Source organism: Apis mellifera, linkage group LG12 (assembly GCF_003254395.2).
Source record: "Apis mellifera strain DH4 linkage group LG12, Amel_HAv3.1, whole genome shotgun sequence".
In the NCBI taxonomy this organism is placed as follows: domain Eukaryota; kingdom Metazoa; phylum Arthropoda; class Insecta; order Hymenoptera; family Apidae; genus Apis; species Apis mellifera.
Genome location: NC_037649.1, coordinates 8481869 through 8493513, shown reverse-complemented (window position 1 = coordinate 8493513; position 11645 = coordinate 8481869). Strand labels below are relative to the sequence as shown.

The 11645-nt window shown below is 23.0% G+C and overlaps 3 protein-coding genes across 4 annotated transcripts; 1 reads left to right on the top strand and 2 right to left on the bottom strand.

Moving 5' to 3' along the window:
* Nucleotides 1–340: 340 nt before the first annotated feature.
* Nucleotides 341–3867, bottom strand: LOC412862 (SET domain-containing protein SmydA-8). Its single transcript, XM_026444357.1, has 9 exons — nucleotides 3600–3867; nucleotides 2966–3033; nucleotides 2549–2768; nucleotides 2025–2275; nucleotides 1766–1933; nucleotides 1461–1687; nucleotides 1168–1378; nucleotides 887–1032; nucleotides 341–692 (listed from the first exon to the last, which is right to left on the bottom strand). Exons 1-9 carry the CDS (start codon nucleotides 3615–3617, stop codon nucleotides 460–462), a joined length of 1542 nt encoding a protein of 513 aa, XP_026300142.1. The 5' UTR covers nucleotides 3618–3867; the 3' UTR covers nucleotides 341–459.
* Nucleotides 3868–4900: 1033 nt separating this feature from the next.
* LOC551325 (voltage-dependent anion-selective channel) lies at nucleotides 4901–8601 on the top strand. The gene is made up of 6 exons (XM_623722.5): nucleotides 4901–5015; nucleotides 6017–6339; nucleotides 6471–6592; nucleotides 6863–6971; nucleotides 7062–7270; nucleotides 7360–8601. Exons 2-6 carry the CDS (start codon nucleotides 6020–6022, stop codon nucleotides 7449–7451), a joined length of 852 nt encoding a protein of 283 aa, XP_623725.1. The 5' UTR covers nucleotides 4901–5015; nucleotides 6017–6019; the 3' UTR covers nucleotides 7452–8601.
* On the bottom strand, nucleotides 7634–11341 carry LOC551284 (COP9 signalosome complex subunit 4). Of its 2 annotated transcripts, XM_006565234.3 has the most exons (9): nucleotides 11284–11341; nucleotides 10930–11072; nucleotides 10785–10864; nucleotides 10314–10432; nucleotides 10090–10226; nucleotides 9896–10010; nucleotides 9603–9792; nucleotides 9145–9522; nucleotides 7634–9038 (listed from the first exon to the last, which is right to left on the bottom strand). In XM_006565234.3, the coding sequence occupies exons 1-9, from the start codon at nucleotides 11317–11319 to the stop codon at nucleotides 8905–8907; spliced, it is 1332 nt and encodes a 443-aa protein (XP_006565297.2). In that variant the 5' UTR covers nucleotides 11320–11341; the 3' UTR covers nucleotides 7634–8904. The 2 variants fall into 2 exon arrangements, with proteins under 2 accessions (XP_006565297.2, XP_006565298.1); XM_006565235.3 differs by lacking the exon at nucleotides 11284–11341 and having other exon boundaries at nucleotides 10785–10874; nucleotides 10930–11035.
* Between the last annotated feature and the right edge of the window lie 304 nt (nucleotides 11342–11645).

Here is an 11645-nt window from a genome sequence, read left to right as displayed (position 1 = left end):
TATTTGGCGACAAAACAATGCATTGCATTAGAGACTGCAATGTTCCATGGTCATTGCCATTTTATATAAATTTCACTTTTTTTCTGAGAAATTTAAATATTAGTAAATTTGAATAGATTTATTAATTCCTATGAATATTTATATACATATATACATTCTATACTATTTCCGTTTGTTTTGATTATTCTGAAATCTGTTTACCTCTTGTTTACATCACAAAAGGTAAATTTAAATTTTCGTAATAAAAGTAAAATAGTTTTTTAATTGTATAAAATTTTATTTTATTTATTTTGATTTTTTTTTAATATAGTAATAATAAATTACTTTGATCTTGAATATATAAAATTCATAAGATAATTTATATTTGCAAAATGAGTCATATAATGATACAACATAATACATTTAATGTTATATATCTTTATTAATAAATATGATGCTTCGATATACAATAAATAAAGTTTATAAATTTTTGATTGAATCCTCAAGCTGAGCCAGAGATTCTTTAGCGACGATACCTATTTGGCCTTCCGCTGTATCCGGTGGTTCAAAACATAAAATCGTTGCTGCTTCTTTCAAAATTTTAGAAGCTTCTATCATTTTTGATTTCAAGGCAGCTTTATCAATCACTTCGGCATTCCATTGTGTTTTAGCAGTAAAAAGTAAAGGTGCGTGAAGCTCATATAATGTCATTCCTTTTATCAATAAAAATAAAATATTAATAACAATTCTTTAATAAAACATCATCTTTAGTACGAATTAAGAATTATAATTACAGTTTTATGAATATCTGAGGATTATAAATTATATTATCGTTAAAATATATAATAAAAATATGATATAATAAAAATATATAATAAAAAAGTTACAGATAATTATAAATCTTTACCTCTTATACGAGAATAGCCAGGTTCTATAACGTCGAGTACTTGAAGTAATAGCCTACACATATCGATCTTGTGTTCTAATACAACGTCTGGCAAATCTTCTAAAAGATAGTCTTCAACGCGACCATACATTTGTGTCAATGAATGTCTACAAAAAAGAAAATAGATATAATTAAATATTTTGGCATATCCACATTATATCCATAAGTCAGTCACTCCATTAAATAGTCAATGACGATTTAATTCATATTTATATATCGCATTGAATTAAAATTATATTTACCTCAACATTGTGAGAAAAGCATGTCGAGGATGTAAAACTGAACGATATTTTTTCGCAACTGTTTCTCTTTCTTGAATAGCATCAGCTCCATCAGCACCGCTGATGGCTTCTACTGCATCCACTTCCATTTGTATAATTTGCAATACTTTTCGAACAGCTGATCCTGAGGTCGAAAATTCGCAATGAGTACATTTCCATGAACTCTCTGGATCTGTAATATAAATTTATAATTGAAATATTTAATGTGTGATTAAAATCGATTATATTCTTATTTAACTATGCAAAATATTTACCTAAAGAATCCAAAGATAACACTATTCCATTATCGCACTTATTACATTTTAATGAAGACATATGCGTTCCAAGTTCAGTAGGATCTGAACATCTTGCACATGCACAAGCGAAATTTTTTCCTTCAAGAAGATGTTCTCTTCTCAACATTGTTGGAAGTAATGAATGTGTATAACTTCCGTAAAGTTCTCCACCCACAGGAATTTTGAGCGTGGTACGCAATCGTATTCTGCAAACGAAATTATTTTAAATATTAATTATTCAATTAAGTTTTTTATTTAATAAATTATTTATATCATTATTTTACTTGTAATCGGTTGGTGAAATGCTATGACAAGTGTTAGAGATACACGAGTGATTCATTAAAGCCACTGTAGGATAAATTGCTCTCGCGCTAAATCCTTTTGCTGTTCGAACTTCGAAAGTGTTAATTTCCAAGATTCCGCATACTGTTTGAATTTGTTCTTCTGAGAATCTGCAATAAGAGAGAAAAAAAAAATAAATGTACGGTATAAAAATATTGTTTTTTCTTTATGCTACATTATTAAAGAATTGTATATAATTACCTCTCTAATTTAAGTTGTTTTCTTATATACTCTACAATATTAATTTGATCTGATTTCCACTGTTTCTTTTGGCTTCTTATTTTATTATGAGCTTCCATGTCCTTCACTTCATTCTTCCATCTTTCTGGATTTTTTTCCGATTCCAAAAGCAATCTCAATGGAGTTATACATTCTAATTGTGGTACTCCATTTTCATTTGTCTCTTCTAAAGCAGCCTGTACATTAAATTTCTCGTTGGCTTGTGCGAATATCTACAAATAAAATGTACAAATATCATAATTTGATACATGATACAAAATAGTAAATTATATATTTTAAAGAATATATATTTTAACATTTTTATATTTTTATTTTTAATGAATTTTTTCTTTTTTTGGTATTTTATTATTATGTACGGAAATTAGCAATATATCGTAAACATTTCTAATTCTCATTAATGTACGTTCATGTAGAAATATGAGCAAGCAAGTGTTAAATGTAATTTCAACAGATGCTAATTGTTTTTTAATTTTCATAATCGCTACCTGACATTCATAATCTTTATGTTGAGGTTGGTTCTCGCACTCTGTTGAGCAAACAGGCCAACCGCATTTTGAGCAAAGAGGTTTTTCGTTCAATGTTGGAGGCCATGATACATAGCAAGAAAGACATAAAGGATATGTGGCTGCTTTTGGTCCGACTATAAAAGGCATTTCTGTAATAATTTCTTCACCTGCCTCCAACTCCTTATTGGCTACCATATATCTAAATAATATAATATATATTTAAATAATATATCAAATAAGAAAAAATTATTTTAAAATATTTAAACCATTATAATATTCAAATTATTTGTATTCAAATTTATTTTACACAAACAAAAAATTTTTACTTTATTACTTTATTACTAACAATGATTTAATTATAATAATTAATCCATCTAATTTTATTTAATTTCCTACCTTCCTACTTTATCATTTTGAAGAATTTTGTATGTTGTTGAACATTTACCCACTAAACTGGATGTTTCCTAATAAAAGAAAGTGTTTTATTAATAAAACAATATTTTTATATAATTAAAAAATTTTTTAATTTCAAATTTTAAATTGTTGAATTGTTAAATTTCATTTTTAAATGCGTTAAAATCATTTTTATGCAATAAATTTAATATGAAAAACTATATTCTATGTATAGTTATAATAGCATATCAATTTGATCGATTTCGTAAGATCTGTATACAGTTTCGTATTATAAACTACTTCCTCGTTATCTTTTAATACTATGCAATAAATGATTAGTGAATACTACTTCGTCTATTATAAGAGTATGACGCGAAATTCGAATATGCTGGATGCAAAGTTAAATATGAGCAAATGAAATTATTGATGACGAAACAATAATTATTTTGCACTTACAAAAATTCCCCGATCTAAATATATCATTTTCGAATATATATTAAATTATAAATAATTAAAAGAAAAAATATATTTACAAAAGCAATAAATAAAATTACAAATTATTAAAAAAAAAAATAACGTTAATTTATAGAAAAATGAAACTTAATCAATATAATTAATTTTATTAATTAATACATACCAAGTTTTTTTGAGACATGATTGCTTTAACACTTAATTAATATTGATGCCTCGAATTTGTTTGTTATATTGCACGCTTTCTTCGCATACAAATCGGATCGCACGATCTATGAAAGTCAAGGGATGCAAACAGACTAAAAATTAAGTAGTGATGTTTATATATGTAATCGTTTTATTAAAAATATACTACTCCGTGAAGATTGCCAAAAGTATGATCTAGATATGACCATCGTCTTTCGGGAAGAGTCTCGATTTGCATAGAAATTGTAGCTACACACTGAATCGAGTTACCGGTCTATTTTGAGACTCAAAAATATATATGCAGTTTTAGCTTCCTTAATACTTTTACAGACTAATTGAAAAATAACTCTATTTTTCATTTTTATTATATTAGATAATATAAATGTTTAAATAAATATATTTCAATTTTTACATCATATTTTTAATATTTTACGTGAAATATTATGAGTAGAATAGTTAAAGATAAACTGAAATGAATTATGATCGAAAATTTTAAATATAATTATTAGAATAAATTATTAGAATAAATATTAATTTATAATTCTCGTTTTCTAATTAAAAAAAACATATATAGAAATAGTAAAAATTCATTATTGAATATAATTTGATGATTATAATAAAAAATCAGTGAAAAAATGCTTTATGTCATATCCTTTTCTTTTTGACTATATTAATTCATTTAAACATTTTAAACATTTAAAATTGTATAATTTAATATTATAAATTATATAATTTTTTATTATAAAAAAACGATTTCACTTACTTATAATGTGTAACTATGTTTAAAGCATATATGAAATTAATATTCAATATAAAACTTTCAACAGCAACTTGTTCTTTTAAATTCTATTTATTATATATAAAAAAATTTATATATAAATTTTAATAACAAAAAAATAATTCTAATTGTTACTTAATGATTTATTAATACTTGATAATCATATAAATTAAATATGTATTTAATTATAGATAACTTTTAAAAAGATAAATACTTTTTTCTTGATATATTCTTATCTTTTATCTAACGTTCAATACGTGGTACTAGATGATCAGGATATGTATGAAATCCATGTTTATGAGGGTGATCTTTAAGATTACGTAATATCTAGAAAGTAAATCAATATAAAAATTAAATAATAGAATATGTTTTATTTGATGAAAGATATATCGTCTAATAATATTTTTTTTTATATAAAAAAATTTTATACATACATTTTATTAATATTTGTACATAAAAATAGACTCTAATTTGTTTAGAAATTAATTTGCGCAAGCGTAAGCTTAGTTGCGCGCAGGTTCCATCTTTCTCTCCTAGTTCGCATATCGTCTCACGTACGCAACTTCGAAACGAAGTCACACAGTTTTTTGCACTTGTGTCTTATAACATAAAATATCGGTAAGTATCAATGAATCACATTATTCGTACATATTAGTTTTAAATTAGATTTTCTATTCTTACATTCAAAATACATAATTTACAAAAAATTTTTCATAAAGCCGGCATGAGTTGCTGATAATGTCGATTGTCGTCTAGCAGTATATTAAGAGACCGTTTTTATTAGTTTTGTAAATTTATATGAATTTAAATATTCTATATTTTTATGATGTCAACAATAATTTTTTATTTTTTGTAACAAACATATTTTCATGCATAATAATATGAAATTCAAATTATTTATGAGAATTGGAAATCACTGATTTACGCCTTATGTAATACTAAGACAAGTCAATATCACTCCATTTTTGCTCTATATTATTGTTAAATTAATAATGTATTGTTACTTAGTATATTTTCTTATTTTTTTCAATAACTTTATTATCAATTCGATTATTCTAATATATCTTTTAAAAATCCATTAAATAATTTAATATTTATTTTTTTTATTATATGTATGTATTGAATATTACGAAATATGCATTAAATAATATTTTCAACAAATATTGTATTATCTATGTATTATTAAAAGCTTTTGATCAATTAAATCATATTTTTCATATATTTTATTATTTAAAGAATATATTATAGATACATTATATTTATGATAGATTTAATCAATAATTTAATTATGATTATAATATCAATAATGTAAATTTTATAAATTGATTTAAAATGATAATATTATATTAGAAATCTTTATTAATTTTTAATATTTTACATATTTACCTATAATTTAAAAATATATTTTTTTAAAAATTATAATTAAAATTCATTTGTAAATGTCATATATGAAAATATACTCATTATTTATAATGAAATTATAAATAAATTTATTTATTTATAATGAATTATTTGTAATAAAATAAATAGTTATATTTAATATACATATATTATATAATGTAAATTATTGTTATAAAAATAATTAATAATTTTATATAATTATTTAATCTTTTATATAGATCATGGCCCCACCATCATATAATGATTTAGGCAAAAGTGCTCGAGATTTATTTTCCAGTGGATATCATTTTGGTCTAATTAAATTAGATGTAAAAACAAAAACAAAATCAGGTGTAGAATTTTCTAGTGGTGGAGTATCTAATCAAGATACTGGAAAAGTATTTGGTTCTTTAGAAACTAAATACAATATTGATGATTACGGATTAAAATTTAGTGAAAAATGGAATACTGATAATACCCTTGCTACTGATATTACTTTTGCTGATAAATTGCTCAAAGGTCTTACTCTTGGTTATGGCTGTACTTTTTCTCCACAAACTGGGTAAAATAAATATATCATTTAATCTTATCAATATTTTATAATTATTTATCAATAATACCTGAAATTTTCTTAAAATAAATTATACTTTTATTATTATTTCAAAGAAATATCTAATTATTTTATTATTATAGGACAAAAACTGGAAAATTAAAGACAGCTTACAAACATGATAATGTGTCTGCAGCTGCTGATTTTGATCTTAGTCTTTCTACTGGTCCTTTGGTAAATGCATCAACTGTTGTAGGATATCAAGGTAAGAATATATTTTTTTTATTTATAATATAAACTTAAATTATTTTTAGCATAGTATGTAATATATTATTTGTTATTTTTAGTACAGAAGTTGATATTTGATATTTTTGATGTCATTGTTCCCATGTGATTTCTTATAATTCATTTAAATCTTTCCTTTTCTTATTCCCAGTATCCTGTTATTCCAGAAAAAAATGATGTAAGATTGTGATATAATAAAATAGAATGAATGAAACATGTTGCATTATAAAATGCTATGATTAAATTGTAGGTTGGCTAGCTGGTTATCAGGCCTGTTTTGATACGCAAAGAAACAAACTTACAAAAAACAATTTTGCACTTGGATATACTGCTTCAGACTTTACTCTTCATGCAGCAGTGTATGTATAACCATTAAATATTTGTAAAAAAAGTAATTTAAATATATTAATTAAATATAATTTTTTAATATCTTATTTTAATTTATTTAGGAATAATGGCTGTGACTTTAGTGGCCTCATTTATCATAAAGTAAAACCAGAATTAGAAGGTGCAATTAATTTGGAGTGGAATTCAAGTAATAATGTAACACAATTTGGAATTGCTACAAAATATAATCTTGATAACGATGCATCTATTAGAGCTAAAGTTAATTCTAATCTTCAAGTTGGTTTGGGATATCAGCAAAAATTACGTGATGGTAAATAATATTTAAAATATTCACAAAATATATTTTATTTGTTTTTTTTTTAATTATTTTATAAATAAATATTTAAATTTAATATTTAGGTGTAACTTTGACACTTTCTACAAATATTGATGGAAAGAACTTTGGATCTGGTGGACATAAGATTGGTCTTGCATTAGATCTTCAAGCTTAAATATGATTACAGACACAAAAGGACTTGATTCACTTTAAGGATCATTTTATGATCTTTGTGTCATAAAACAGTATCACATTACATGCTTCAGATAAAATATTGCCTATAACATAAATAGGTTTATCCCAAAATAGATGCCACATATAATATGTATGAAAACGGTATGGTAACAATATCTTATCATGAACAATACGATTTATAAATTCTTAAATGAAATAGAAGTGTATTATTTTTTGTGTATAATTCTCTTATAATATTCGATTGGTGCAGCCTGTTACCAGTTCCTGTTAAATATACAGTCTTATAAAATCAAAGATTAATTAATTTGAATTTAATTATAAAAAATATAAACACATATAAATAATATTAATTATAAATACGGATAAAATTAAGTTAGGAAGAAATTGTCTTTAATTTTTATTGGAAATACATTTTTAAATTTAATAATAAATGTTATCAAGTTTCAAAATAATTATAAATTCAATTTTTTAAATAAAAATACACAATTTGCTGCACATGATACATTTGGTAGCTACACAAATAGTTTTAATAATCGAATTTATTGTAAAAATACTTGCACTTAATATTATATCAAATAAATAATTACATACAGGGACTTGAAATTAAATAATGTCAAATATAAAATATAATTACTTTTCTTTTACAAAATGATTCATTTCTACCTCTGTAATTAATATAAAATAATACTGCCGGTGTAGCTATTTTAGGGTTGAAACCTATTATGAAATATATGTTCAGTATGAAGATTCCAATAATTTAAAGTCTGACATCTTATATAAAGATTTCACATTTTTAAGATAATATATTAAGATACTTTTTTTAATTATAAATAATTCCAATCTTTTTTTATGTAGCAAACTTGTAATGCATAAGAGGTTTGTACTCATACAATTTTATTCTTCTATACAACAGTTGTTAAATATTCAATCAAATCTGAATTAAATTTCAATTAATTCATAAAATAAAGAAAATTTTATTTTATATGCAGTGTGAATGCTTTATTTACATGAGATAATTACAATATTCCTTTAATTGGAATATGCTTTGCGTGAAGTTTATAACAATTGTAGGTGAATGTTGAACAAATGACTTTAAGTGTGTTTTTTATCAATAAAAAATTTTTTCTATATTTTATATTTATTTTATTTTTGAGTTTTATAAATAATAAAGTAACTATAATGATGAAATCTAATTTTTTTGTTTATATTATGAAAAATTAAAATTTATTTATTGATCATATAAAAATTGATTTCATGCATATTAACATAATAGAATTAATGATTCATTTGTAATGCATAAGCATCACTATAGAGTTATAGTAACAATCTTTATTGCCTTCAATATATTTTTAATTGTGTATGTATCAAATATTTATCTGATATTTCTGTTTCGATCTTGTATGTATATTGTTAATATTAAAAAAAAATTTATATTAATGTACCATCTGATCTTCCATGGCTTTTGCTATCCATTCAGGTTCAGTTTGAGCAATTTTTTCTATTATTTGATTTACTTGATAGCAAAGAGATTGTATTTGTTTATCCCACGTTGGTAAAGTTTCGCGTGCTATTCAAAAATAAATTATTGATATATTGATATATTGATATATTGATAAAAGATATTTATACTAAATATATGAAATTTAATAACCAATTTATTGCTTTAAACTTACTTTCAAAATGTACAATAGAATCGATTTGATCGATATAACCATTCATTCGACCTTCTGTGATCATTTGGCTAGCAATTTTTTCTGCTTTTGTCGGTGGAATTTCTAACAAAGCACCCAATTCTTCAAAAGTTATATTATTATACAATTTACTAGCAGATAATAAGTTATGTTCTATAACGGCACGATCAAGAATAGTTGACCCTAATCCATCGATCGTACTTGCTTTCTGATGTGGTTGTAATAAGGCTTCAAATTCTTGTAATTCGGAACGTCGAATAATACGATCTAAATACATTTTTTCAAGAATTGAATAAGCAGGAAGTTGTTGACAGCGCTCATCTTTAAATAATGTAGCTAACATTCGACTTCTTTGTTGACCTAATATTAATATTATAACGATTATATTTAAAATATATATCTATATATTTTTTATTATATAAAAGATATAAAAGACATACCTGCGGAAGCTAATACTGTACAAATTAATGCATTTCTAAGTGCAGTCATACGTTCATCTTCATGTATAATAGATCGATATGATAATTCATTATATCTTTGAGCAGCTTCTATAAATTTTCTTCTATAATCTAATACTCTTGCATAACAAACTTTATAGTAAATTTGTAACTGTTCATTTTTTGATTCAGCCTAAAAGAATTATAATATAAAAATTATATAAAAAAGGATATAATATATAAATTTAATATTTGATCGCTTAATATAGTATATAATTATTCAGGTTCTTATATACTTGTAAAAGAGATGCCCTATTAATAAATGCTTCAGCTTGGACTGGATCATCATCTTCTAAATACAATCTTGCAATTTTAAGATAAGTTTCAAGTTTGTAATCAACTGTATATTGTCTGTAGATAAAACAATTATATTGATTAATTAGGAATTTTGATTAACTTAATATAATGAAATAACAATTCTTATATCTACTTTTGTCCTGTTTCTAATGGTATTCCAACTAAAACATTAGCTGCTTCTCTCCAATTTTGATTACGTTCATAAATTTTTGCTAAATGTTGTCTTATACTAGCAACTTGTTCCTCAAATGAAATAACTCTTGGTTGAATCTGAAAAATTAATAAATAAACTTATTAGATTATACTTTATATTATAAAAGTTATAAATTAAATATATTTTAAATAAAAAATATTTACCTTATCTAATGTATAATGTGAAATAGCCATTGACACTTCATCAGGTAAAAGTAATAATCGATTACTAACATCTGTTAAAACTTGTCTTGAAATGACCAAACTTACATATTCATTTACAACTATAAAATAAAAAACTTTTATTGTTATATTATTTAAAAAGCATTAAAAATAACATTATATATAAATTTTTACTACAAATTATAAAAGTAATAAATATTTAAGTCGTTTTTAGAAATATAATTATATAAACAAACGTGAAGTTATCATACTTAGTCTAATAAATTATATACAGAACATGCATAAACATATATTTTACGTGTACAACAAATTTATAATAAATAATTACTATCACCTAAATACTGATATATATACATATATAATGTATAAATAGCACACACACATATATATATATACATACACACACACACACATATATTATAACAAAAATCTATTAAGAAAAAAATAACGTACTTGCTTCAATGAATATCTTCAAAGCATCCATCGCTTCTTCGCTGGATGACAACAGTATTGAATCCAATATTGCTCGATATCTGTAATTACCTATTTGTATGAAATGTTTTAAAAATATATTTTACATTCTACTTTATAAGCTTACTTTTCTGCTTGATCTTTATGAGAACCTCCGCAATATGCTAAATTTGCGAGCTGTTGACGTACAGAAGCTGCCGTCACCACCATCTTTTCTGCACGAATAACCAAAAATGACTTTTGCGCTACTATGTGTATTTTGTGCATGAACTATAAAAATTAATTACTAGTAAAAAGAATAGTAATGTTGAAAAAATATCATAATAAATAAATAAATTTTCTGAATGTTTTAATAATAGAAAAAAAAAAATTTTTAATAACAGTAAAGATTTTATATTTATTTATATCATTTTAAAAAATATATATATTTGTATTTTTATAAAAATAAATATATAATAATAATAATAATAATAATAATTACATTATTTATTCTTGCAGAATGCATTATGTGTTTCATTTTTTGTTGTTTTTTTTATATAATATGGAATTATAAATATTAAATAATTGCATAAAAATACAATATAATGAGATGGCGCTTTATATAATATCATTATTAATATGTTATTACGCACTTTATATAAATAATTTATGATTAAGCACAATACAATTAATTATGTGAATTCATTTATAAATCTGATTTAATAATTTGTATTTCATAAAGATTTAATGAAATATTTAATTCGATATAACTTCTATTATTTTATAAATAATTCAATTAAAAATAAATCATCAATATGATAATTAAATAAAAATAATATATTTTTTATTTATATTATATTATAT

Coding starts and splice junctions, on each gene's coding strand:
- LOC412862 (XM_026444357.1), bottom strand. Junction 1,688..1,765: donor ATTTCACCAACCGATTACAA/GTAAAATAATGA, acceptor TTTCGTTTGCAG/AATACGATTGCGTACCACGC. Junction 1,033..1,167: donor GCTTTTCTCACAATGTTGAG/GTAAATATAATT, acceptor TCTTTTTTGTAG/ACATTCATTGACACAAATGT.
- LOC551325 (XM_623722.5), top strand. CDS start 6,020: ATGGCCCCACCATCATATAATGATTTAGGCAAAAGTGCTCGAGATTTA. Junction 6,972..7,061: donor TTTACTCTTCATGCAGCAGT/GTATGTATAACC, acceptor TAATTTATTTAG/GAATAATGGCTGTGACTTTA. Junction 7,271..7,359: donor TCAGCAAAAATTACGTGATG/GTAAATAATATT, acceptor TTTAATATTTAG/GTGTAACTTTGACACTTTCT.
- LOC551284 (XM_006565234.3), bottom strand. CDS start 11,319: ATGAAACACATAATGCATTCTGCAAGAATAAATAAT. Junction 10,227..10,313: donor CACATTATACATTAGATAAG/GTAAATATTTTT, acceptor TTAATTTTTCAG/ATTCAACCAAGAGTTATTTC. Junction 9,793..9,895: donor ATAGGGCATCTCTTTTACAA/GTATATAAGAAC, acceptor TAATTCTTTTAG/GCTGAATCAAAAAATGAACA.